Genomic DNA, 21,500 nt, shown 5'->3' with positions numbered 1-21,500 from the left:
TGGATTGTTGTTGTTTCAACCTACTGTTTTATCATGGTTTGTTGTCTGGATGTTTTCTCTTTATTAAACTCACTTTGGTACTATAAATCTCTCTTATTTGAAGCAAAGACATAGTTTATCATTACCAAAGCCACATATAACATACAACACCAAAAAACACAACATCAAACACACTAGTAACCAAGATGCATTGTTGGTTTTTTGGTTATAATCATTAGGATCACTATTACAATGAAAGTTAAACAAAGACACACCAAGCACAATTTGACAATCAATTTCCAATTCTTAATTTCTCTTTTGCTCAACATTGCATCATCCATCAACACTTCAATCCGAGTCTTTAACTCATCAATCTGGACAGCAACCTCAGATTTGGCACTGCTTAACTCGCTCTCAATGTTGGTCAGTTTAGGTAAAGCCTCAACAAGCTCCTCATAGACACCATCTTCGACCCATTTAAACAAATGGTCCTGCTTTTACAAAATATTTTTTATAATTACATAACTATAAAAACACGCACAAAATCATATCTGAATCACTTACATCTCCTCTAGTTGGACAACGGAAATAAGGTCTTCCTGGATTCTGTTTCGAGCTTGATGTGTAGATGGCGATGTCTAAACCGCAATGACATTTTGAAGGAAAACCATGGCACCAACGTCCTCTGTTCTCACCACTCGATTGTCCTGAATTGCAACTCATACTCGATTCGTTCGTGTAGAAGACGAAGATGATGATGAAAATAAAATTTGGGGATGTAATTGACGAAGATGAAAATTTAGGGATTTATCTTCGGTTCTGAGTCGTTTTAACGGATTTGTTAACGACAGCGTAACAGAGGAGCTAACGGGGTTAACGGGGGTTAACGGGTGTTAATTGCTCCGTCACCCGAAATTTTGACTTGGGGTTTTTGGCCTGGTCAATGCGGTTTCATGTTTTATTAGAGAGTCAACTGCAACTATATGTTTTAAATGGCCGCAGGCAAAGTTGATGGTTTAAATTGCGTTTTTGTGTAAGTTCATGATTAAAACGACATTTTTTCCATTACATTATTCACTTGGTTTGCTTTTTGTTTACTTCTTGGTTCACAAAACTTCACTAGTGACATCTTTTAGCTTAGGAAGATACTCATACTTATCTTTTGTGATATATATGTAGAAACGGTACCTAATTAATGTACGACTATAAATACTGATATCAACTATTGTTGCACTTGCACAACCTATGTATCAACCTTAGTGACATCTTTAGCCTAGGAAGATTCACAAGCTTTTTCACCACCGGAGAAAAAGTATCAAAGGACAATAGATTTTTCATTAGAAGTGAATGTAAATTGAATGGGCTAATGAAGTCTAATCATCAAATCTTCGTTGCCTTTACCTTTATTTGTTTCCATCTTATTTTTAGTTTCGTGTACCACAAGAACCAATTCTTGCAGAATTTTATTTTACAACTTTTTTTTTATATATATCTGAAAGACTGAAAAGTCTGAAATGGATCCAAAAAGGTATCACAAAACAGTAGCATATCTTAATGAGTCAGCATCTCGAAGTAGAAATGGTACGTACCCTTTCCCGAAATCGACAGAATATATTGAACGCAAATTGTTCAAAATATATTCCAAGTTGGCCAGTATCAAACTTTTGACGTGTGGAGGACGAACTTCAACATTTTTTAAAAGACATTAACAAAGAACAACTACTACAATGTATATTCCTTTCAACCATCAATTTCCAATGTATCCACATTTACCCTATGCACGTCCTCTAAATGAAACATTCGCTTTGACAATGTCTTGTCTCCAAATTTACATATAAATATGCATCTAACGGGCACGAACAACTGCATCACCAAAACTTAGAAATAACACAAGTATTTCTAAGTTTTTACAGGGGGAAAGTAAGAGCTAGCTCATCATACGAAATGAGGGCAATCACAGCTTTGTTTTTCCTTTTCTGTTTCCTTGTTCCTTCTGCTTTAGCGCAGCTTCGATTTGGGTTCTACGGCCGTTCATGCCCTCGCGCTGAATCTATCGTTGCTAATGTTGTTGCCAACCGTTTCCGCCGTGACCGTTCCATTACTGCAGCATTTCTTCGTATGCATTTTCATGATTGCTTTGTTAGGGTTAGTAAGCTTCTCCTAGTTTATGTATATTGAGACATGTAGAAATCAAAAGCTAGCTAATATTGAGACATAACATTAATCAAGCAATGTTTTAAATGGTTGTGTAGGGTTGTGATGCTTCCCTCTTGATCGACCCAAGACCCGGAAGGCCATCAGAGAAAAGCACCGGACCAAATGCAAGCGTGAGAGGATACGAGGTCATTGATGAAGCTAAGAGACAGCTCGAGGCTGCGTGCCCTCGAACAGTCTCATGCGCAGACATTGTAACTCTTGCCACCAGAGACTCGGTGGCATTAGCTGGTGGTCCAAGGTTCTCAGTACCAACAGGAAGACGTGATGGATTAAGGTCAAGCCCCAATGACGTCAACTTGCCCGGACCAACAATACCGGTTGGCGCATCGATCCAGTTATTTGCAGCTCAAGGTATGAATGTGAACGATATGGTTACACTTATTGGTGGTGGCCACAGCGTCGGTGTTGCACATTGCAGTCTCTTCCAGGACAGGCTTGCCGACCCTTCAATGGACCGCACATTAAATGCTAGGTTGAGGAACACATGTCGTGCCCCTAATGACCCATCAGTGTTTTTGGACCAAAGGACTCCATTTATCGTGGATAATGCAATCTATGGAGAGATCCGACGTCAAAGAGGAATCCTAAGAATTGACCAAAACTTGGGTCTCGATAGATCAACCCGTGGGATTGTGTCGAGTTTTGCATCAAGCAATGCACTCTTTAGACAGAGATTCGCTCAGGCAATGGTGAAAATGGGCACCATTAAGGTTCTTACGGGACGTTCTGGTGAGATCAGGAGAAACTGCAGAGTCTTCAACAACGGACGTTGATTCTACACTTTTTTTAATTACTTTTTATTCATGGAGAGATCCGGCGGAATCATTCATATGTTTTGTGTGCTTTTCTTACAAATCAAATCGGAAAGTGTGCTTGTTCCGGTATAATGTTTACTTTTCCCTAAATATTGAATCTCGTGTTGCATTGACTATGTATTGTTTTTGTGTGCTTACTCTCTTCTTAAATCTATTATTTTTTGGATAACAATGGTTAATGGATAATGCCGTCTTAAAGAGTCCAATTTCTTGTAAACTGAATTAAAAATAACTTAGTCTTTTTAAAGTTTCTATTAGCAATATATGTATGGTTTATTCAGTTTCATGTTTTATATATGCCTGTTAAGATGGCAACTATAGGTTCTGGAGTATGTTTTCAACTGCATCATCCACAAGAGTATATTTTAAAGAAAGTGCTTTGGGTTCATGGAACTTACTCGTTGAAAGACAGAACGGTTAAGTGTCTGTTTCCTGGCTGTTCTATGAAGAAGATAGTTTCCGTTTAAGGATCTCATTCTCTTTTCGCAGTTTCATTAGCTTCTGTTTCAATGTCTCTACCTGTCGATTTGAATTTGTATCCCTCTGCTGTTCAGCTATTGACGTTCTACTAATAACCACTGCAAATAATATATAAAGGTACCAGTAATTAGTTTTACAACATACTGACTTAAGAAGTTATGTGGACTCTTATTCTTGCTAATGAAACCTGATCAAACCAAACCAATCTATCACTTTTTCCGGACGCTGAGTTAGTGAAGAGGAATAAACACTTACATTCCTTCTGGAGACTCTGAAGTTTGTTACTGATATCATATTTCTCTTCTTGTTCCATTAGAAGGCAGTCCTTTAGATCCTGAATCTCGAGTTTATCTATCAAACTATTACATCAGGAACCGTAATGAAAACACAAACTTAAAAGTACAATTGGAGGTCAGTCAGGTGGTCGAGTCTTACACTTGCATTCCACTTCAGAAACTACTCGATCCAGTTTCTTAGACATTGCTTGAATATGAGATTTGTTAGCTGTCAAGTCTTGGCGAAGCCTATCGATTACCATATCGTTTGTTGCTTTTTCAACCAAAAGGCTCCTGTACACAAAAGTTGTGGTAGTTAACCAAAAAGATCAGATACATTAACAGTTGTAAAATGGGCATTTTTAACCTGATTTTGTTCTCTAACTCTTCAACCTTTGTTACATGCTTCTGCCTAAGTGATTCAAAAGCATTCCTATGTTCCTGCCACAGCTTACAAATATCTCAAAACTAGAAACGATCCAAGCATCATCTTCAGTTTCAAAGCACAAAGAAAAAATTCTTTGACCAAGTATAAAAAATCTAAAAAGCTCACATGTTCTTTGCTTTTGTTTTCATCAATCACTCTCTTCAATTCTTCTTTCAAGCTGTGACACTTAGTACGATGCTCAAGCTGTATTTATCTCCAAACCATAGACACATAGAACGTTTTGTTATGTTCTATCACAAAAGGAAGCACTACAAAAGCGGAGAACAACCTGATCAGCAAAATTGCTAAGCGAATCTGTGTAAAGCTTCTTCAGCCTTTCGTTCTCTGCAGATTCCAAATTCGAGTTTAAAACAATTTAGATACCTCAACAAATACTTAAGCTAAAACTAAACCAGAATCAACCAAACCTTCTTTAAGAGTTTTGTTAGTAATCTCAAGAACCTCTCTTCTGCTTGTATCAACATTGTTCTTTGATCTGTAAACATTGATCTCATTCAATCCGCTTTTATAATCCTAAGATAAACACAAAATCGTGAGCTATGTAATCAAATCAAAGGAAACTCCAAAAATTTTCAGAATAGCATAGTTTAATTTCACAACATGAGCAGATCGAAATTTTCAGATTTCGCTTCCAAAATCGGTTCGATTAGAGAAGGTGATAGAAATCGATTTGATTCCAGATGAAGATAACTCATAATCGAATTCAAATCGAGACTAGATTTTGAAGTTTTCTACTATTGAGAAACGATACAGAACTGAGAATGGTAGTGGAAGCAGCAAGCGAAGAAGCGATGGGAAAGAGAGAATTCGATACGAAAATTCATCACCTCGTAGATCTGATCGAAACTTGAAAGAAGCGAATTCATCTGCTCATCGCTTGTTGCCGCCATGATTTTAGATTTGAGTTTTCGAATGCGTAAACGCGAGAGAAAGAGAGAGAGAGAGATGAACCCAAAAAAAAGCGTTTGGGGGTTTCAAATTGGATGTGTTGAGCAATATGGGCCGTCTATGCCATCATCTGGATCGTGTTGTTTTTCACCTAACAGGTCCGCTAAATCCGATGATCATTGACAAAACAATTATTCTCATTGAATAAAAAGCACTTTTTTACTAATTTAAACGAAATGTTTGTCCAAAAAAAAAAAAATACTAATTTTAACGAAACAAATACAACGATTTAATAGTGTGATAATACGCCTCCCAAATAAAAAAATTGATCGTTTATCATTTAATTTAATAATCTATTTTTTTTTTTTTAAAGATTGAATGAAAATATTATTCAAATCATATAAGGTCACTATATTTTAGTTTTGATCATGTTTTTGATACTAAGATAGTAAGATGCACAAGCATTATTAAAATGCTTATAGAACGTATATGTACAGACTAGGCGTGAAGCGTCATTATTTATATTGTTGAACAGATTTTTTCTCGCTAACTTATATATCTGAACAAAAAATGTTGCAATATTAATTATTATTCATACAAAATAATTCTTAATAGAAAAATTATACTAAATGTAATTTAAACTTATCATTTTGATTATATATATATATATATATATATATTTTAATGTCAATCAGTTATATTATCGTTAAAATGTTAATAACAGAATGTTGTTGGCAATAGATGGGTGTTTACAACTATATATTTTCCAGATGGTTCCGTGGACAAGTATAAGGCAAGATTTATGGCCAAAGGTTTTCACCCACAGCAAGGCGTCAACTACTCTGAGACCTTCTGTCCCATCGTGAAATCAACGACGATACGAACTGTCTTGGAGGTCGCTGTGAATTGCTCTTGGGACATATGCCAACTTGATGTTAACAACGCTTTCCTGCAAGGTACATTGACTGATGAGGTCTATGTTTCCCAGCCTCCTAGGTTTGTAAATTCCGCTAAACCGCATCATGTGTGTTATCTTAACAAAACACTTTATGATTTAAAACAGGCTCCTCGCGTATGGTATCAAGAACTTTGCAACAATCTTCTATCCATTGGGTTTGTCAACTCCCTTATTGATACTAAGATGCACAAGCATTATGAAAATGCTTATAGAACGTATATGTCCGGACTAGGCTGGAGGCGTCTTTATTTATATTGTTGAACATATTTTTTTCTCGCTAACTTATATATATCTGAACAAAAAAGGTTCCAATAATAATTATTATTCATACAAAATAATTCTAATAAAAAATATTAAAATTAATTTAAACTTATCACTTTGATGAAATATAATATATATATATATATATTAACGACTAGCAGTTATATTATCGTTAAAATGTTACATGAATGATTCAAAAATAACCATTGAAACAAGTAAAAGAAATCGAATACAATTGTGATGAAAAAATGGAAGGGATCATGCTTTCTTAACTGAAGCATTACATACAATTGATAATATCTGTTAAGTACCCTCTTTGTATATTGGCAAAAGGCTAACACATGAAACTCTTAAATGCTTTCTACATCACTTTTGATTAAATCAATACACTAAAATGTTGCTTGAAATGGTTCTGGATCACATTTACGCGTCTTTGCCGATTTGTGATCATAGTTTCTCTTTTCATTATAACTAAAATTTTCAATCGATAGAAAGAGAGAACATCATCATCATACCATGGATGTCAATATGTCATCGAAAGTAAGAGACCAATACAAAGCATGCGAAAGTCAATTCCTACAAAGGAGAAAGTTGACTTTTTGATTCTAGGATCGAAAACCCAAATGATTATCTTCATACAAATAGTGTGGAGAAAATTCATCGGTTCTCAACCAGAGATAATGTCAGTGAGAAATCCCACCGTAAACAAACCTTAGATAAGGACAACTATTATGATTCAAAAAGAGTCGTTATAACACGAGACGAAGACCCGACAGCTGTCAAAAACAAGAAATTGTGAAGTTTTCTTCGACCGCCCTCTTTGTCACTTGGGATGAAATAGAGATAACTAAAGAAAGATATCTATACTATCTACAACTGACGCAACCAAAATAAGTAAGAAATACATATACATTTTTGAAATAGAGACCTTCCATTTAGAAATATAGAAAAATAAGTAATTAAATATTTTCATAGAAAGATATTGTATGACAGTCAACATGATATACTTGTTTCCTTATGTGCATAAATTTATTTCTTCTTTTGGTATTTTTTTCTCTAAGTTAGCATTTTTAGTAAGGTGTAGGTAATAATATAAATAGATAGATATGCATAAATGTAAAGCACAGTACTCTCTTCTTCAAGATGTCTTTAGTCCCAAATGAGTTCAATCTTTACAGTGATTACACTGTGAACCACAATGCTTTTGCTCCCATCCAAAATAACTCAAATTTGAGGAATCACCACCAGTCCAATATCTTCGTTACTCCTGATATCACAAATCATGCCAATATGTTTCCTCCATCTTTTGGTTATCCTTGTTGTCATGATTCACAAATTTCTTCATCGTCTTTAAGAATCAACAATTCCAGTATGGCTGATCATCAGATGAGATGCAATATGGTTTCCCCTTTCCGTATGCCTTGCACTGCTCAAATCTCAGATTTTGTTGCAGCTTCTCAAGTTTTTAATACTTCTAATCCAACCATTTGGAATTCTACATCTCATCAGCTTCAAAATATATTTGATGAACGCTATCAAACCTTCACCCCTAATCCCATCGATTACTTTTGTTTCCAACAAGACTCGATATCTTCAAATTGCCATCATGAGATGTCTGTTCCCAAAGATGGTTCGCTGGTGAAGAAAATTCACAAAATGATTGGGTCTTATGATCTAGAAACTGGCGACTATGTTAATTACGAGGAAGGCGAAGGCACTGACGATAATGAAAGCGTAGAATGGATACACAACCTACCCTACCAAAATGACGCCTCATTTATATGTCTCAAGTGCAACTGTTTGTTTGATACATCACAAATATTGCATGCACATCTGCAATTTCATTGTAGGAGCGATATTAACCAGGAGAGCAAGAAAAGACTTAGGGTTCATCATCAAGAGGTTCATGGTAAATCTCATAAGATCAACAAAGATCAAACCGGAGGACAAAGTTTTAGAAGAAACTGAAGCTATAAGGGCATGTTTATAGGGGGATCAGGTGAGGGTGATCTTAGAGAAGAAATATTGTAAGATCAGGTCTTAAGAACTTTTGTTAAGAAGTTAGTTATTGGGAGAACATGTATAAGATCTTAAGATTTAATAATATAATATTCTTATAAAAATTTAAAATATTTAATAAATACATAGATTAATGTTTAATAAATAATTTAAAAATATTTAATACTAAACTTTGAATGTCAAACATTACATTTACAAAAGATTTTGCAACTCAACCAAACTTTGAATGTCAAACATTACATTTACAAAAGATACATACTTAGCCATTACTGAAACCTACTCAGATGATGAAGAACCACGAGCTGCAGTGTCTGTCTCTTCATTACTGCAGTCTTTGTCATTCTTAGTTTTTCGTTCATCATCAAAGCTTATTAGGTCCATAAGATCATCAGATGGTTTAAGTAAAAGCAGAGTCTTTGGGTTGCAGCAACCAGGAGTTTCGGGATCAGACACAGAGCCTGAATTGTCTAAACTAGCTACATTATTGGGTTGACGCATGAAGAAAAGGCTAGATACCATCGAACTAACTAATCTACTTAATGCAGAATACATGAGGGAAAGGTGAGATATGATCATCATAACTACTCTACTTAGTACCGAATAAACGGTTGATTCAGTAACTTGTTACATAAAAAGGGAATGCACATAGTAAGCAACCGGACCAAATGCAAATAAGGGTAAAAGAGAAGCACAACATCACATAACACTCACTGTGAATGAAGTTAACGGCTCGAGTTATGTCAGCAATCAAAGGAGCAAACAAGTAATCACATGTTGGTATCACTAGATGCTCCATTTCATAAGCCTTTAAAAACAATTTTGAAATCATCAAAATACTCCACAAACGGATTTTAAAAACACAAGACTTCGGAGGGGGGATTGAAGAACCTACATTGTACAAAGAAGATGGTACCAGAGTCTCAAAAGGTTCATTAAGAGTGATTACGCCACCAACACCTAGATGTTTTAGTCTCGAAACATCCTTACGAAATGGAACAGCTCCCATCAGAAGATACTGAACACACACACAAAACAAAAACAAAAAAGCTTTATGAATCAGAAAGATTTGAAGAAAGAGCTCAAATTTCAACAGTCTACTGCATAACTACACAGACAGAAACAATCCTGACTTTAAGATAGTCTGAAAAATCTGACCTTTAACACCAAAATTGCTTAACGTTCCAGTCAAATTCAGATTCCTATTTCCTAATGCTATAAAGTTATGTCCTTTGAATCTCAATAGCAAAAAGTCTAGTAGAATCTAGTGATCAGAAACTAAAAATAGGAACTTGCTCACTTTCTCAGGAAATCAAATTAACAAAAAAATCAAAAGACCTCATCGGTTTGATCCCACCATCGGAACTGAGACTGGAGTTTGAAGCGGACGAGGTTGTAAAAAAGAGTTGGGTAAAACAGGATCCGACCACCAGCTCCGATTAGAGCTCTCTTTGTTTTATCGACTTTAGAACCCATATTCTTCTTCTTCTTCCTCGAAACGTTGTCGTTTCGTGATGATCGCTGCGGTCGACGAGGAGACGGTCGCCCCGGTGTTTCAATGGCCCGACAGAGGAGACGACGGTGAGGGAAAAAAATCTCGCCGTTTCGCCTGCTCGAGGTTTGCGAGAGAAGAAGAAGAAAAAATAAAAACGAAACTTTCGAAGAAAATGAAAAAATAAAACGCAACTTTCGTTTAGCAGGTGACACGTCACCTTTAGATCAGTTGAAGAACTGATCTTATTCAAGATCAGTTGGACTGATCTTATGGGTACTATTCATTAAATTTTAATTTTAAAAAGACTAAGATCACATGGGGTGATCCCCCAATAAATATGGCCTTGATGAAATAAGTGGTTCTGTTTTTTTAAATAAAGTTTATTATGTTTAAGTTTTACTTTTGTCTTCGTTGTTTTCATTTCTAGCTCATGTTACATTATAAAGACATTCATTTTTACAAATATATAATCTATGATGGATATTTATAGTGGCTCATAATTCACAAGAGATTATTCTAATTTGTGTCCACTATTTATTGATTAAACAACAAGGTTTTAGCTATTTTGATTCTTAAATGTGATTCCACAATTTTTATGAGATTTCAAAATCTTAAGTTCTTAACACTAAAACTAAATTCTACAAATATAAAATCTTTAAAGACATATCACAGTTCTAGAATTTACTTTTGTAAAAGATTAGTTGCTTTGCATCAAGGTTCGGTGATATTTAAGCTATTATTTATAGATAAGCATTTCCATCTTTAGAGACATGTCACAGTTATACTCCCTCCGTTCTAGTTTAACTTTCGTTTAAGGTTTTTGCACACAGATTAAGGAAACTATTAAATTTTATGTTTTGCCCTTCATTAATATATTTTATAATTTTTTCATTGGTTAAAACTTTAAAACAGCAGGGATAAAATTGGAATATTCATCAAACATCTGCATTGAAAATCTAAAACGACAACTAATATGAAACAAAAATTTAATCCTAAAACGACAACTAAATTAGAACGGAAGGAGTATAATTTATGCTATTATTTGTGGATAAGCATTTCAACGTTTTTGTTCACAATAGTTTTATGTTACTTCATCCAAGTTTAGTACAAAGACGAATACAATACTTAAACCCGCTAACAAATAAGAGATAGTAATAACTAATAAGCATTTATCTTTTTGGCTGGATCAGTGGCTCCCTATGGTTAGGCTCATTGATCTTACTGGTCCAGCAGGGCCACGTCTTCTTGGTATTCCGATTCATACGATGGTTAAGGATGCTTCGGGTCCTAATGGCTGGAGACTGAGACGGACACGTCCTGCACATATGGTACTGATCATAGCTCACCTGCATGGCCCTGATACATTTCTATGGCAGCATGGTGAGGGTGATTTCAGAGATTTTTTTCTCCACGAGATCCACGTGGGATCAGCTACGTACTCATAACCCATTAATGGGTTGGAGCGATGTGGTGTGGGCAAAGCAAGACATACTTCTCCGGTTGTGTTTTCAGATTACTATTTATCATCTATGCAATGAGCGGAACACAAGAATTCATGCTAAGGGCTTCACGTCACCTCCTCAGATGATTAAATGTATTGACAGACTAGTCAGGAATCGGATTTCCTCTCTAGCTTCTGCGATGGTTAATGGTCTCTCCACTTGTCAAGGGAAGCTTTTGAAGGATTGTCGACCTGTTTGAATAACCTATGGATACTCTTTTAATTTATTGTAAAGCATTAGCCAAACTCTCCTCTTGTACATAACTTTTCCCATTCGATCAATCAATTACACATTTCATCAAAAAAAATAAAAAGCATTTCAGTTATTTTTTTTTTTGTTTGTCAACTATTTACCATTTCTTCTCTTCTCTTTTTCCCATTTTAGAAAATTATTCTATTTTGGTTTCACTTCCAAGGAAAAGAAAACCATCTACTTTAATCTTTCATTTGGATGATAGTACTATCCACTTCTATATAACATGAAGTATGGAATATCTATAAAATTAAATTATGTTTATATGTAAAATTAAATTAAATTATCTATAAAAATTAAATTATCTATGGAATATCTATAAAATTAAATTATCTATAAAATTAAATTATGTTTCTCTCTGACTATATGTATGAAAAATAAACTACAGATTTTGCATTTCTGTTTTTCGTTGGATAAGAGCTTTATAAGTGAATGTGTAAATTAACCATATATACTAGACAAAATTCAAAATATATCAAAACTCTATAATGGAAAATTGTATTCACTCAAATGGAACTCCTGTTCTACCTGATGTATACCGTTTTAGTCTCGAGATAGTTTCTTCCACATCGTTATCAAGTGGTTTAATCATTTATAGTTTGTAGATGATATTAAAATAAGATATTTATAAACTAATTGGATGACAAATCAACGGCTAATTAAAGATATCGTGGGTAGGTAGTTATGTCTTACAAGCAAAATATACATACTTGCAAAGTTAATTGCAAGTAGCAAATAAACAGCGGTTACTTAATTAATTAAATATAATGGAACTAATAGAATAGATAAACAGCTTAATGTGTGTTTTCAATATATATAAGCTCTCTCTCCTATCAAAGATTAAATCTCTAATTTTATAAAATGCTGATAAAGGTTTTAAAAAGTTACGGTCAACTTCCGTAGCTGTTGAAGAAAATTATGTCACGTATTTTTTAATTGGAATCTTCTCGAGGAGGAACACATTGCGGTCTAGTAGAGATCATTAATTATTAGAATTGCATAAGAACAAATAGCGATATTAATCTATTATAATTCCGATAGACACAACAAAAACTAAACCATAATTGCGAGGAGAATAATAAACTTAATGGTAGCTTGGCGTATACCATTTCCCATGTGCTCATATTTCTGTGGGCGCTTAAACCCATCTCATTCGCCTTTTGTTTTATACACTATAATCAGTTTTAGTGGTGGGTTTTATATAATTAAGACTAATCTTTGGCTTCTAGTAATATTGTTGTATTTAAAAAGCTTTGTGATTGACACCAAAAAGAAAAAAAGGCAACTTGTTAAAATGCAAAATTCAAACATATATAATGCGATAAGGTTATGAAATCACCATATTCTTCTGTTGAAAAGAACTGTTGGTCCCCGATATATGAAGTCATACGGTGACTTTTATATGGATTAGTTTCAAATTTCAAAATTTGACGTAATTCATGAAGACATAAATAAAAAATAAGAAGAGGATTTGATGATTATCCTCAACTGATGAAAACACATAAACTGCCAATAGTATACGTACGTACTATGCATGGATAGGGTACGTGGTATATATGGACGGCATGTGGACATGTTCATGTATTTGCTTTTGGATAATCGATATATCATATATGTAATAGACATCGGCCAGCAAAAAGGAGTTTCACGTATCTCAAAATCGGCCAAAATATCCCAAGAATCAGCCAACCAGGTATATACCTGCCACAACCCTATTTACATTCTCCAAGAATTAATGTTTATCCCTGAGTTAACATTATTCTATAATCGTCAACATGGATTTGATATGATCAAAATTGTAGAATTCTTAATTATATTTTGCAAACCGCCAAGTTTACTAAAACTATATAAATCAGACGGTGCAACTAAAAAACCTTTGATATGATTACAATATATTTCTCAAAATTTATCTGATTAGCTTTTTTCTTTCAACAAACGAAAAAAATAATAGATCGGGTGGCGACATGCGAGATTCGCGGTACAAATTGAAGTCAACCCTTTTGAGAGAAGTTGACTTATTCAAGTTGATGACGTGGCGTACAGCTTTACGGGGCCGTACCTTCACTTCCCTTCTCGGACATATCTTTTGATCATAGTTTAATGTATTTAACAATTGAATATGTATTATAATGTCGAGAAAATAGATGACAAGTCTCTAACAAAAATATCGTCCTAACAAATCCTTTAACTTATAGACTTATAGTACTATATATTAGTATCTAATTTCATAGGTGGTGGTTATATATTTTATAGTTGCGGAGTCACTTTAGAGATTAGTGGGGTCAAATGACCTGTGTGACCCCTATATCAAATCTATAAACTTTTGTTTGTATGTAATTTGTTGTGGGGTAAATTTTCTGAGTTTCATTGTCAGTTAGTCACGAATTCAATTCTAATGTGTGGCTTTTATTTAATCATTTGACTAATTTTAATTTCCTCGCTTCGCACATGGTTATTACAATCTGAATCAAAAAAAGTATATATATGTATTAACGTTTTCTGTTTCATGTTTTATTTATTTATTTATTACAATTGTTTGGAATTTCTGTGTGTGTGCCAAAACGTTAACAAACTAAAAAATACAAAGCAAGCAAGCAATCAAATTAAATATATATGCTATATATTTGAATTAAAATAGTTCACGTATTGAAATTGAAATTTCAAATATGAAACATGCATGATTGTTTGTTTATATGTAGTTAGCTCTTATGTAACATTCACATAAAGATATGTTGAAAATTAGTTTTTTAATTTTTGTATAACCAGAAGAAAGTTAGGTTCAGTTTTACTTTGTATATAACCATTTAATTGGATATATAAAAGATATAGAGAGAGAGCCAAAAAGTAAATTGATAAATTAATATACTCATTACTCAATACAAAAAAAAAAAAAAAAAAAAAAAATCTAGAGAGAGAGAGAGAACTTCAAGTTTTCAACGCCAAGCCCTTCTCTTATCATCCGTACATATCTTCCATCTCGGTCTTCAACTCCATTTCAATCTTCAACTCTCTCTCTCTCTATTCAATATCTTTATCAGTTATCATCATATATATAAATAGGTTACAGTTTCTACTCATTTATAAAACACATATCTTGATCACAACCTCTCTCTCGCTCTCTCTTTCCCCATCGTTCTCTCTTTAATTTGTGGGTTCTATACTTTTGTGTGTGTGTATACACATATACATGCAAATACACATAAACATAGGAAGATATGATGGGTTACGAGCAGATGAATCAGATGACAATGACGACGACGGCGATGATGAAGAATTACAATAAGAGGGGACTAAACAATAATACTCCACAAAAGAAAATTATGACGAGGAGAAGTGTGTCGGCCATTGACGGTGGTGCAGCTGCTGCGGCGGCTGAAAAAGGAGATCGCCGTCAGAGTCTCAAGACTCTGGATCTTAGCGGCATGTCCTTGGCATCTCTCTCTGCCTCTTCTATCAACTTAGCTTCAATCTCCAAACTCGATCTTTCCAACAACAATATTCAGGTAATATACTTATGTCTGATCAATATCTTCGTAATAGTTTTGAATTTTCATCGTTGATATAATAAATAAACACTTTTTCTTATGGAAATAGCCATATTTCTTCATTAATATTTTAAATTATTAAAACCCCAACAACAACTTGTAACCGAAATAACTTTTTTTTTAATTACAAAAATACCAAAAGTACGTACTTGAATTCTATATATGTTTCCACAGTACCTTTGAAAACATGGTCTTTTCATAATTAGCTCATAAATATATTTTAAAGTACGATATAATAATTTAGCAATTTAAAGAACGTACGTGAAAATAATATAGTTCTTAAGTTGAGAAAATGAAATTACAATTACGTGAGCTATTCGTCGACTCTTAGATATATATGTATTTTTTTTTTTTTTGGTTTTTAGAGACTACTCAAAAGACAAGGAACCATGGATATAATAATTAGTTAAGGCGTTTTGATTAACCAGTTTAATTTAAAGTTGTGGCCTTGTGGGTTCTAATTAAATCACGAGGGATTGTCGGTAACTAAAATAAATAAATTAAAAAGATTGTAGAGAAAGTGAAGCAAGGAAACTTCTCATGCATGATTCGTTAGAAAATCAAATCAGACAAAATATTGCTAAAGGATGAATGTGTACACACATAAACTCCATATGTCAGAATCATAATATATACACTATTTTGTAGTAAACAGCGAAAATCATGTTGTTTAGTCAATGTTATATATATCTGCGATCTTTTGTCACTTCCTGTTTTGTTTCAGGAAAGGAAAACTTAATTATATTTCTAACAAGACAAAAAAAAAAAAAGAGGTTACGGATAAAACAAGTTTTGCCAGAAGTACTGGAGAAATTGTTTACTAGAACTTTAAAATCATAAAAATATCTGCCATATATATAATAAATATGTGTGAGTTTGCATCACGATATATAATATGGTTTACACAAAAAATTACTTAGGTCAACTCGAACCTTATAAAGCATATTCGTTTTTATTTACTCATACGTCTGCGCGTGCATAAGCAACTAAGCCACAGGTGTTCATTTTCCCCGTTACATAGCTGTGTTATACGCAAGTATACTAAGTATCAAATGAAATAGCATTAAATACGAGTTGATCCTAAACTTTTCTGTCCTCTTACACCGAATAGTAGTATAATATTGTCTTGATAAAAGGAAAAATTTAACCTCATCAAAAGATATATAAATTGTATATTTTGATTGATGAACCGGTAAAAAAGTAAAAGATTATAATCGAGTTTGAAGATAGTGTAGTGTACTTGTGTCTCACTTAAAACTTAAGATTGTATTACTCATAAATTTAATTTCTCATGCAGAAAATTCCGGAATCTCTAGTAGCAAGAATGTTAAATTTGTCAGCATTAGATTTGCACTCCAATCAGCTCAAAACTCTTCCAAACTCCATCGGATGTCTTTCTAAGCTTAAGTTTCTTAATGTCTCCGGAAATTATCTCCAGTTTCTCCCCAAAACTATCGAAGATTGTCGGTAAGATCCCAAATCTCTTATTATCTATATATTCCAAGTAATGTACAACAAACGCGAAACGCAACAAAACGCGCAGATCGCTGGAAGAGCTGAACGCCAACTTCAACGAGCTTACAAGGCTCCCAGACGCGATAGGTTTCGAGCTAACCAATCTGACCAAGCTCTCCGTCAACTCGAACAAGATCATCCAGTTACCACAATCCGTTAGCCACTTGACGTCGCTGCGTGTGCTTGACGCACGGCTAAACCGACTTGGTTCTCTCCCTGAGGATCTAGAGAACCTCGTGAACCTTCAGGTCCTTAACGTCAGCCAGAACTTCCAGTACTTGACGACATTGCCTTACTCCGTCGGGTTGTTGATATCTCTCGTGGAGCTTGACGTCAGTTACAATGGAATTACGGTTTTACCACACTCCCTCGGCTGTCTCCGCCGCATTCAGAAGCTCTCCGTCCAGGGCAATCCCCTCATATCCCCACCTTTTGAAGTGGTATGTACATTTTCTTTCATAACATTCGTTTTCTTTTGGTCAATAACATGCATTGTAATAAATTTACTGGTGACCGAACGACGAGGCTAATACAAATATATACAAAATTAATTATACATATCATGATTAAGTAACATAATCTATATATCTAATTTTATATATAGAAGGCATTCAACAAATGATAATATTATATATAGTTTAACTTGTTTCACAAGCATTATAATCTATAGTGTGTTAAGCAACGCCTAATATGATATTTATTTGAATATATATTATTTCAATAGGTGTTGTATATATTATGTGTAAGCTAACTTAGCATGAGTACAAGAAACTTGAGAGACACGAATAAATATAAATAAAGTAAGTTTGTGACACAGATTAAATTTGATAATCTGTTACAATAGGTGGAACAAGGATTGGAAGTATTGAAGCAGTACATGAGCGAGAAGATGACGGAGTCTTATAAGAAAACTCCGACCAAAAAAAAGTCGTGGGGAATTGGTAAGCTCGTCAAGTACGGCTTGAACCCTTCTCCGGGGAGGAGAACTGGCCGTGGAGACGAGAGGCAAGGCTTCATCAACGTCTCTGATTACCGACAAATAGACGGAATCGCCTCCCCGAGACACATGTCCCTCTTCAACCCGCGACGCCTCTTGTCTCCACTCTCCGCGTATTTCTCTCCTCCAAGGTATTAGCTTAGGTGTGTGTTCTGTGTTTTTAATCGTCTACATACGATTCCAAAACCGTCTTCAGTACTACTGTTACATACATGTAGTTTTTAACTGTGAATGTTTTTGTACATTGGTTTTTGCATGCTTGGCGTGAGGGTAAAATCGTATTCTTGTGTATACACGTTTTGTTTTGTTTTGTTATATCTGTATCATAGATTTTTTTTTCGTTTTCCTTGTATTTCAGTTCAATTTTGTTGAACACATTTGTAAATAATGACATAGACACACTTATAGTGTAGTCCATGTATATAGTGGAAGATGGCATTTTTATAATGTATCTATCAGTCGTATGGTTCAGTTCACATACCAAAATGATGGAGTTGACTCAGTTGAGTATATTGACCTCGTTTGAATCCGGTTACAAAGATGATCGGAGGCAAACCACGAAATGATAGATAGGTTGAACTCGTTAAATAGTGTGCGCTATCGGATAAAATATCATGACCAATTGGCTTGTTAATTCATTACTTAAATACAAAGCTCATGTTCTTTTCTCGAAACCTCGTCTATTTCTTCTAATCATAGTTATTCAGTAGGAAACGAATAATTCAATATCATGGGCCAGTTATTGCAAAAACTAGACAGTGTGGGGGAAAAATCCACAATTAGCAATCTATTGCAACACCAATCGCGTGGATGGATCAAAATGTAATGATCCAGAGAATGAACTTATTCATACATAACACAGAGGTCTAAGGACATAACTCAAACTCAAGAGGAGTCTGAAAAAAAAAAAACAGAAATGGCAGAACTTAAACTCACCAAGAGAATTAAGCTTTGTTTCCAGAGTCCTCCTTCTTATCTGCTTCATCGCTTTCGATCTGAGGTAAACTCTGCAACACAAACGTAATAATGGAACTGAATATCAGATCATCTCTCTCAATTCGGAGATTCATAGAATTTAGCATTACACAGAAAAGTGCGAACTAAACAAATTTTGGCGCAGCTAGACATTTCGTCGAACACCTTACATGCGTTATAAGAAAAGAAAAAAAGACAACTTACAAGATCAGGTTTGTATATATTGTGAACGACGGATGCTCCAGCGAGCAGAGAGGCTACAACGACGACGGTTGACATCGCTAGCGACGGTGTTCCCGTCGGTTTCTTCCCGCCAAACTTATTCATCTTTCGTCTCTTCGATGCTTAGTTTTTTTTTTTCTCTTCAGCTTTGGGCCAATCAGGAAATTTCGTAACAAGTCTTGACGCGCGTATTCGTCGCTATTTATATACGTTGTTAAATCATTTGATTACACTTACAAATTTACTTTTTTTAAATCCTCCATAATTTTTATTTTTTTTCTCCTTAATTTACTCATTTAAAAACATTTGGTTTAATAAGAAGCAAAAAAAAATACATTCATATTATCAGCTCAAAAGAAAGAAACAACCATTTTGTTTTATTGTATTGATTTTTCTCTTTTCTTTGTACACAATTGTATATTGCGAGAAGAAAATGATACAGAGCTTGAGTATAAAGATGAGGTATATATATGAATGTACAGACAAGTATCTAAGTCCCTCCTCTATATTCCTTTCGCCAGTATGGGACTCTCAAGACTATGGTATATGATGACTGACGGTATAAGTAAGAACCCACTAGAACCACCTGAAAACAAGAATCACCAGTAGCAAGAGGGAGAATCCCATCGCCTGCAACATCACACCATATATTTTCATCTTCATTTCCTCTGTAAAGTGATAACGAGTTTGAGAGAAAGAGAGAAGGGTCATTACAGTGATTGCGGAAGCAGCAAGGCCAGCTCTTTCTCTAGGATCCTTGCGGTAGTAGTTTCCGAAATAGAGAAATGTCGCATAGTACCACAATAGAGGGAACAAAAACCCCAGGAGAAAGCTGTAGAAAAAGAGAGATAGAAAGTAAATAAACGAATCGGTTATAGCGAAGCAGCATTGACTTAAACTAGGAAAAGAATACAATAGTCATACTCACGAGAACCATCCGATGCCACAACCAAAGCATGGAAGAGGTTTGTCATAATAAGCTCCACTTTCTACCTCGTCCACATCTTTTACAAGTGTATATCTTCCTTTCCCACAAACCATAGCATCTATCATACACAGCTAATGTCTCTTAGTTGATGGAAAAGGTAAGCAAAAGACAAAAAAAAAAAAAATTGCAGGAGTTCCATACATGAATATGACAATAGGGTAAATCTTGAATGAGTTTTGTGTAGTGAAAGGTGTTGGTACCTTTAAGAGCAGAGTAATATTTGGCAGCTGGTCTGACGAGACTGGCATGCTTATTATCACCAATGGATTTTACCAGCTCTGAACTGGCATCTCCACTCTCTTTAACAGCTGCAAAATCAACAGATAAAAATCCAAAGAGGTGAGAAACTAGATGGTAAACTCTAGTATACATGGATATGATAAAGGACAGTCTAACACAGTGTTGTTGTCTCATCTATAAAGTCAAGGCCATGGTTCCTCCCTTAATCCAAGAAATCATAGTTTGTTGTGGGTATAATAAAACAGGACACAATTTCATGATCTTTAAACTACACTTATAGGCTTAGAGCTAAGTAAAGTACAGATTTTGATGACTAATAATATGATAACAAAAGACACATAAAAGGGGGAAAAAGATGATTACTTTCCCCCATATAAGTAGACGAGCGTTGATATATGTCAAAAGCTCGATCTTAGAAATTGTCTCTGCAACAAAACAAAAACAGTTATGAATGAATTGAAATTGTGGGTTTAAGCTAAAACCCAAGGCAGCAATCAAATTCCAACAGATAAATTGAAATCAGCACAAAAGAACCATGAAAAAAAACCAAGAGTCTAGAATCAGACAAAGTGATTGACAGGAAGAAAAAAAAAACATATATTGAAGAAGTCTAAAAAAAAAGCAGTTCAAATCCATCAGGAGAATGAATACAGCTCACGGAGATCGTTCCGGAAAGTAAAACGAAAACGACGAACTCACCGAGGAGATTGATTGAAAGAGAAGAGGACAGATGAATCTCGTATCAAAAGATATATATGCGAGAGAGAGAGAGACAGAGTCGTCGTGCTTGCTTTGTCTTCTTCTGCTGGTTCTGCTGCTTGTTCAACTTCGTCGTCAGCGTGCTAAATGCGTAGAGAGCGGAAGACAGAAAGAAAAAAAAAACTTATGTGTTTTTTTTTCTTTTGCTTAATTGGAAAAAACATTAAAACCAAACTATTTCTTTTTTTTGATTATTTATTACACTATTTTATTAATTATAACCAAACTATTCGTCCACTATATTAGCATTTGTCTATTTTTTTTAGATTACACTTAATGATGTTTTTAAGATTGGATCAACTCATCCACTAAAATGCTTACTTAAAAAAATAAAACAGAGTAGTGTTATACATAAATAAATAGTTTGACCAATAAAAAAAAGAGATTAAAAAAAAATGTAAGTTTAATCCAACTGGACACCTGTTACCAACAACACTTCACAGTTTTATCATTTTAGTTGATTTCTTCCAATCCATGTGGTGTTTATCTAGTGATTATGACATTTTATTTGATTTTTGGTAAACATTATGACAATTTGATTATTACTAGGACTAATTAAAAATCAACATGGTTTTAACTTTTAAGTAATCCACAATCTAATAAAAATATATATACTTCACATTCAAAAGAGAAGACCATTCGTCGAAGAAAATTAATCACAAGATTATAGTAA

General features: G+C 34.4%; 7 protein-coding genes across 9 annotated transcripts; 3 read left to right on the top strand and 4 right to left on the bottom strand.

Moving 5' to 3' along the window:
- Window positions 1-159: 159 nt before the first annotated feature.
- LOC147930262 (uncharacterized protein At1g43920, Chloroplastic-like) lies at window positions 160-836 on the bottom strand. The gene is made up of 2 exons (XM_087476708.1): window positions 544-836; window positions 160-470 (listed from the first exon to the last, which is right to left on the bottom strand). The coding sequence occupies exons 1-2, from the start codon at window positions 700-702 to the stop codon at window positions 174-176; spliced, it is 456 nt and encodes a 151-aa protein (XP_087332834.1). The 5' UTR covers window positions 703-836; the 3' UTR covers window positions 160-173.
- Window positions 837-1,838: 1,002 nt separating this feature from the next.
- On the top strand, window positions 1,839-3,258 carry LOC104730812 (peroxidase 44-like). Its single transcript, XM_010450033.3, has 2 exons — window positions 1,839-2,124; window positions 2,232-3,258. The coding sequence occupies exons 1-2, from the start codon at window positions 1,924-1,926 to the stop codon at window positions 2,967-2,969; spliced, it is 939 nt and encodes a 312-aa protein (XP_010448335.1). The 5' UTR covers window positions 1,839-1,923; the 3' UTR covers window positions 2,970-3,258.
- Window positions 3,251-5,264, bottom strand: LOC104730811 (protein At-4/1-like). 2 transcript variants are annotated; one of them, XR_015573536.1, is made up of 8 exons: window positions 5,042-5,219; window positions 4,622-4,727; window positions 4,483-4,538; window positions 4,320-4,397; window positions 4,134-4,207; window positions 3,927-4,060; window positions 3,747-3,850; window positions 3,251-3,589 (listed from the first exon to the last, which is right to left on the bottom strand). XR_015573536.1 is itself a non-coding variant. In XM_010450032.3 (8 exons), the coding sequence occupies exons 1-8, from the start codon at window positions 5,102-5,104 to the stop codon at window positions 3,453-3,455; spliced, it is 744 nt and encodes a 247-aa protein (XP_010448334.2). In that variant the 5' UTR covers window positions 5,105-5,264; the 3' UTR covers window positions 3,251-3,452. The 2 variants fall into 2 exon arrangements, 1 of the variants encoding a protein (XP_010448334.2); XM_010450032.3 differs by having other exon boundaries at window positions 3,747-3,842; window positions 5,042-5,264.
- A 2,211-nt stretch (window positions 5,265-7,475) lies between these two features.
- LOC147930261 (uncharacterized) lies at window positions 7,476-8,444 on the top strand. The gene has a single exon (XM_087477840.1). It carries the CDS (start codon window positions 7,612-7,614, stop codon window positions 8,287-8,289), a length of 678 nt encoding a protein of 225 aa, XP_087333966.1. The 5' UTR covers window positions 7,476-7,611; the 3' UTR covers window positions 8,290-8,444.
- Window positions 8,445-8,476: 32 nt separating this feature from the next.
- Window positions 8,477-10,076, bottom strand: LOC104730809 (phosphatidylglycerophosphate phosphatase PTPMT2). The gene is made up of 3 exons (XM_087477839.1): window positions 9,676-10,076; window positions 9,233-9,355; window positions 8,477-9,145 (listed from the first exon to the last, which is right to left on the bottom strand). Exons 1-3 carry the CDS (start codon window positions 9,811-9,813, stop codon window positions 8,954-8,956), a joined length of 453 nt encoding a protein of 150 aa, XP_087333965.1. The 5' UTR covers window positions 9,814-10,076; the 3' UTR covers window positions 8,477-8,953.
- Window positions 10,077-14,432: 4,356 nt separating this feature from the next.
- Window positions 14,433-18,101, top strand: LOC104730808 (plant intracellular Ras-group-related LRR protein 8). The gene is made up of 4 exons (XM_010450029.3): window positions 14,433-15,089; window positions 16,429-16,598; window positions 16,675-17,086; window positions 17,491-18,101. Exons 1-4 carry the CDS (start codon window positions 14,802-14,804, stop codon window positions 17,779-17,781), a joined length of 1,161 nt encoding a protein of 386 aa, XP_010448331.2. The 5' UTR covers window positions 14,433-14,801; the 3' UTR covers window positions 17,782-18,101.
- Window positions 18,102-19,200: 1,099 nt separating this feature from the next.
- Window positions 19,201-21,099, bottom strand: LOC104730806 (large ribosomal subunit protein eL20z). 2 transcript variants are annotated; one of them, XM_010450028.3, is made up of 6 exons: window positions 20,768-21,099; window positions 20,432-20,493; window positions 20,029-20,136; window positions 19,769-19,886; window positions 19,555-19,672; window positions 19,201-19,470 (listed from the first exon to the last, which is right to left on the bottom strand). In XM_010450028.3, the coding sequence occupies exons 2-6, from the start codon at window positions 20,439-20,441 to the stop codon at window positions 19,417-19,419; spliced, it is 408 nt and encodes a 135-aa protein (XP_010448330.1). In that variant the 5' UTR covers window positions 20,442-20,493; window positions 20,768-21,099; the 3' UTR covers window positions 19,201-19,416. The 2 variants fall into 2 exon arrangements, with proteins under 2 accessions (XP_010448330.1, XP_087335156.1); XM_087479030.1 differs by lacking the exon at window positions 20,432-20,493 and having other exon boundaries at window positions 20,768-20,992.
- Window positions 21,100-21,500: the final 401 nt, after the last annotated feature.

The sequence above is a fragment of the Camelina sativa genome, chromosome 12, assembly GCF_030686135.1.
Source record: "Camelina sativa cultivar CO46 ecotype springtype chromosome 12, ASM3068613v1".
Lineage (NCBI taxonomy): Eukaryota > Viridiplantae > Streptophyta > Magnoliopsida > Brassicales > Brassicaceae > Camelina > Camelina sativa.
This window is presented reverse-complemented; position numbering and strand designations above follow the sequence as displayed.

Coding starts and splice junctions, on each gene's coding strand:
- LOC104730811 (XM_010450032.3), bottom strand. CDS start 5,104: ATGGCGGCAACAAGCGATGAGCAGATGAATTCGCTTCTTTCAAGTTTC. Junction 4,539..4,621: donor TAACAAAACTCTTAAAGAAG/GTTTGGTTGATT, acceptor TGGAATCTGCAG/AGAACGAAAGGCTGAAGAAG. Junction 4,398..4,482: donor TTAGCAATTTTGCTGATCAG/GTTGTTCTCCGC, acceptor AGATAAATACAG/CTTGAGCATCGTACTAAGTG.
- LOC104730809 (XM_087477839.1), bottom strand. CDS start 9,813: ATGGGTTCTAAAGTCGATAAAACAAAGAGAGCTCTAATCGGAGCTGGT. Junction 9,356..9,675: donor GGTGGGATCAAACCGATGAG/GTCTTTTGATTT, acceptor GTGTGTGTTCAG/TATCTTCTGATGGGAGCTGT. Junction 9,146..9,232: donor TACCATCTTCTTTGTACAAT/GTAGGTTCTTCA, acceptor TTGTTTTTAAAG/GCTTATGAAATGGAGCATCT.
- LOC147930262 (XM_087476708.1), bottom strand. CDS start 702: ATGAGTTGCAATTCAGGACAATCGAGTGGTGAGAACAGAGGACGTTGG. Junction 471..543: donor GTTGTCCAACTAGAGGAGAT/GTAAGTGATTCA, acceptor TTGTAAAAGCAG/GACCATTTGTTTAAATGGGT.
- LOC104730808 (XM_010450029.3), top strand. CDS start 14,802: ATGATGGGTTACGAGCAGATGAATCAGATGACAATGACGACGACGGCG. Junction 15,090..16,428: donor TTTCCAACAACAATATTCAG/GTAATATACTTA, acceptor TTTCTCATGCAG/AAAATTCCGGAATCTCTAGT. Junction 16,599..16,674: donor AAAACTATCGAAGATTGTCG/GTAAGATCCCAA, acceptor CAAAACGCGCAG/ATCGCTGGAAGAGCTGAACG.
- LOC104730806 (XM_010450028.3), bottom strand. Junction 19,887..20,028: donor ATATTACTCTGCTCTTAAAG/GTACCAACACCT, acceptor TGTGTATGATAG/ATGCTATGGTTTGTGGGAAA. Junction 19,673..19,768: donor TGTGGCATCGGATGGTTCTC/GTGAGTATGACT, acceptor CTTTTTCTACAG/CTTTCTCCTGGGGTTTTTGT.
- LOC147930261 (XM_087477840.1), top strand. CDS start 7,612: ATGTTTCCTCCATCTTTTGGTTATCCTTGTTGTCATGATTCACAAATT.
- LOC104730812 (XM_010450033.3), top strand. CDS start 1,924: ATGAGGGCAATCACAGCTTTGTTTTTCCTTTTCTGTTTCCTTGTTCCT. Junction 2,125..2,231: donor TTCATGATTGCTTTGTTAGG/GTTAGTAAGCTT, acceptor ATGGTTGTGTAG/GGTTGTGATGCTTCCCTCTT.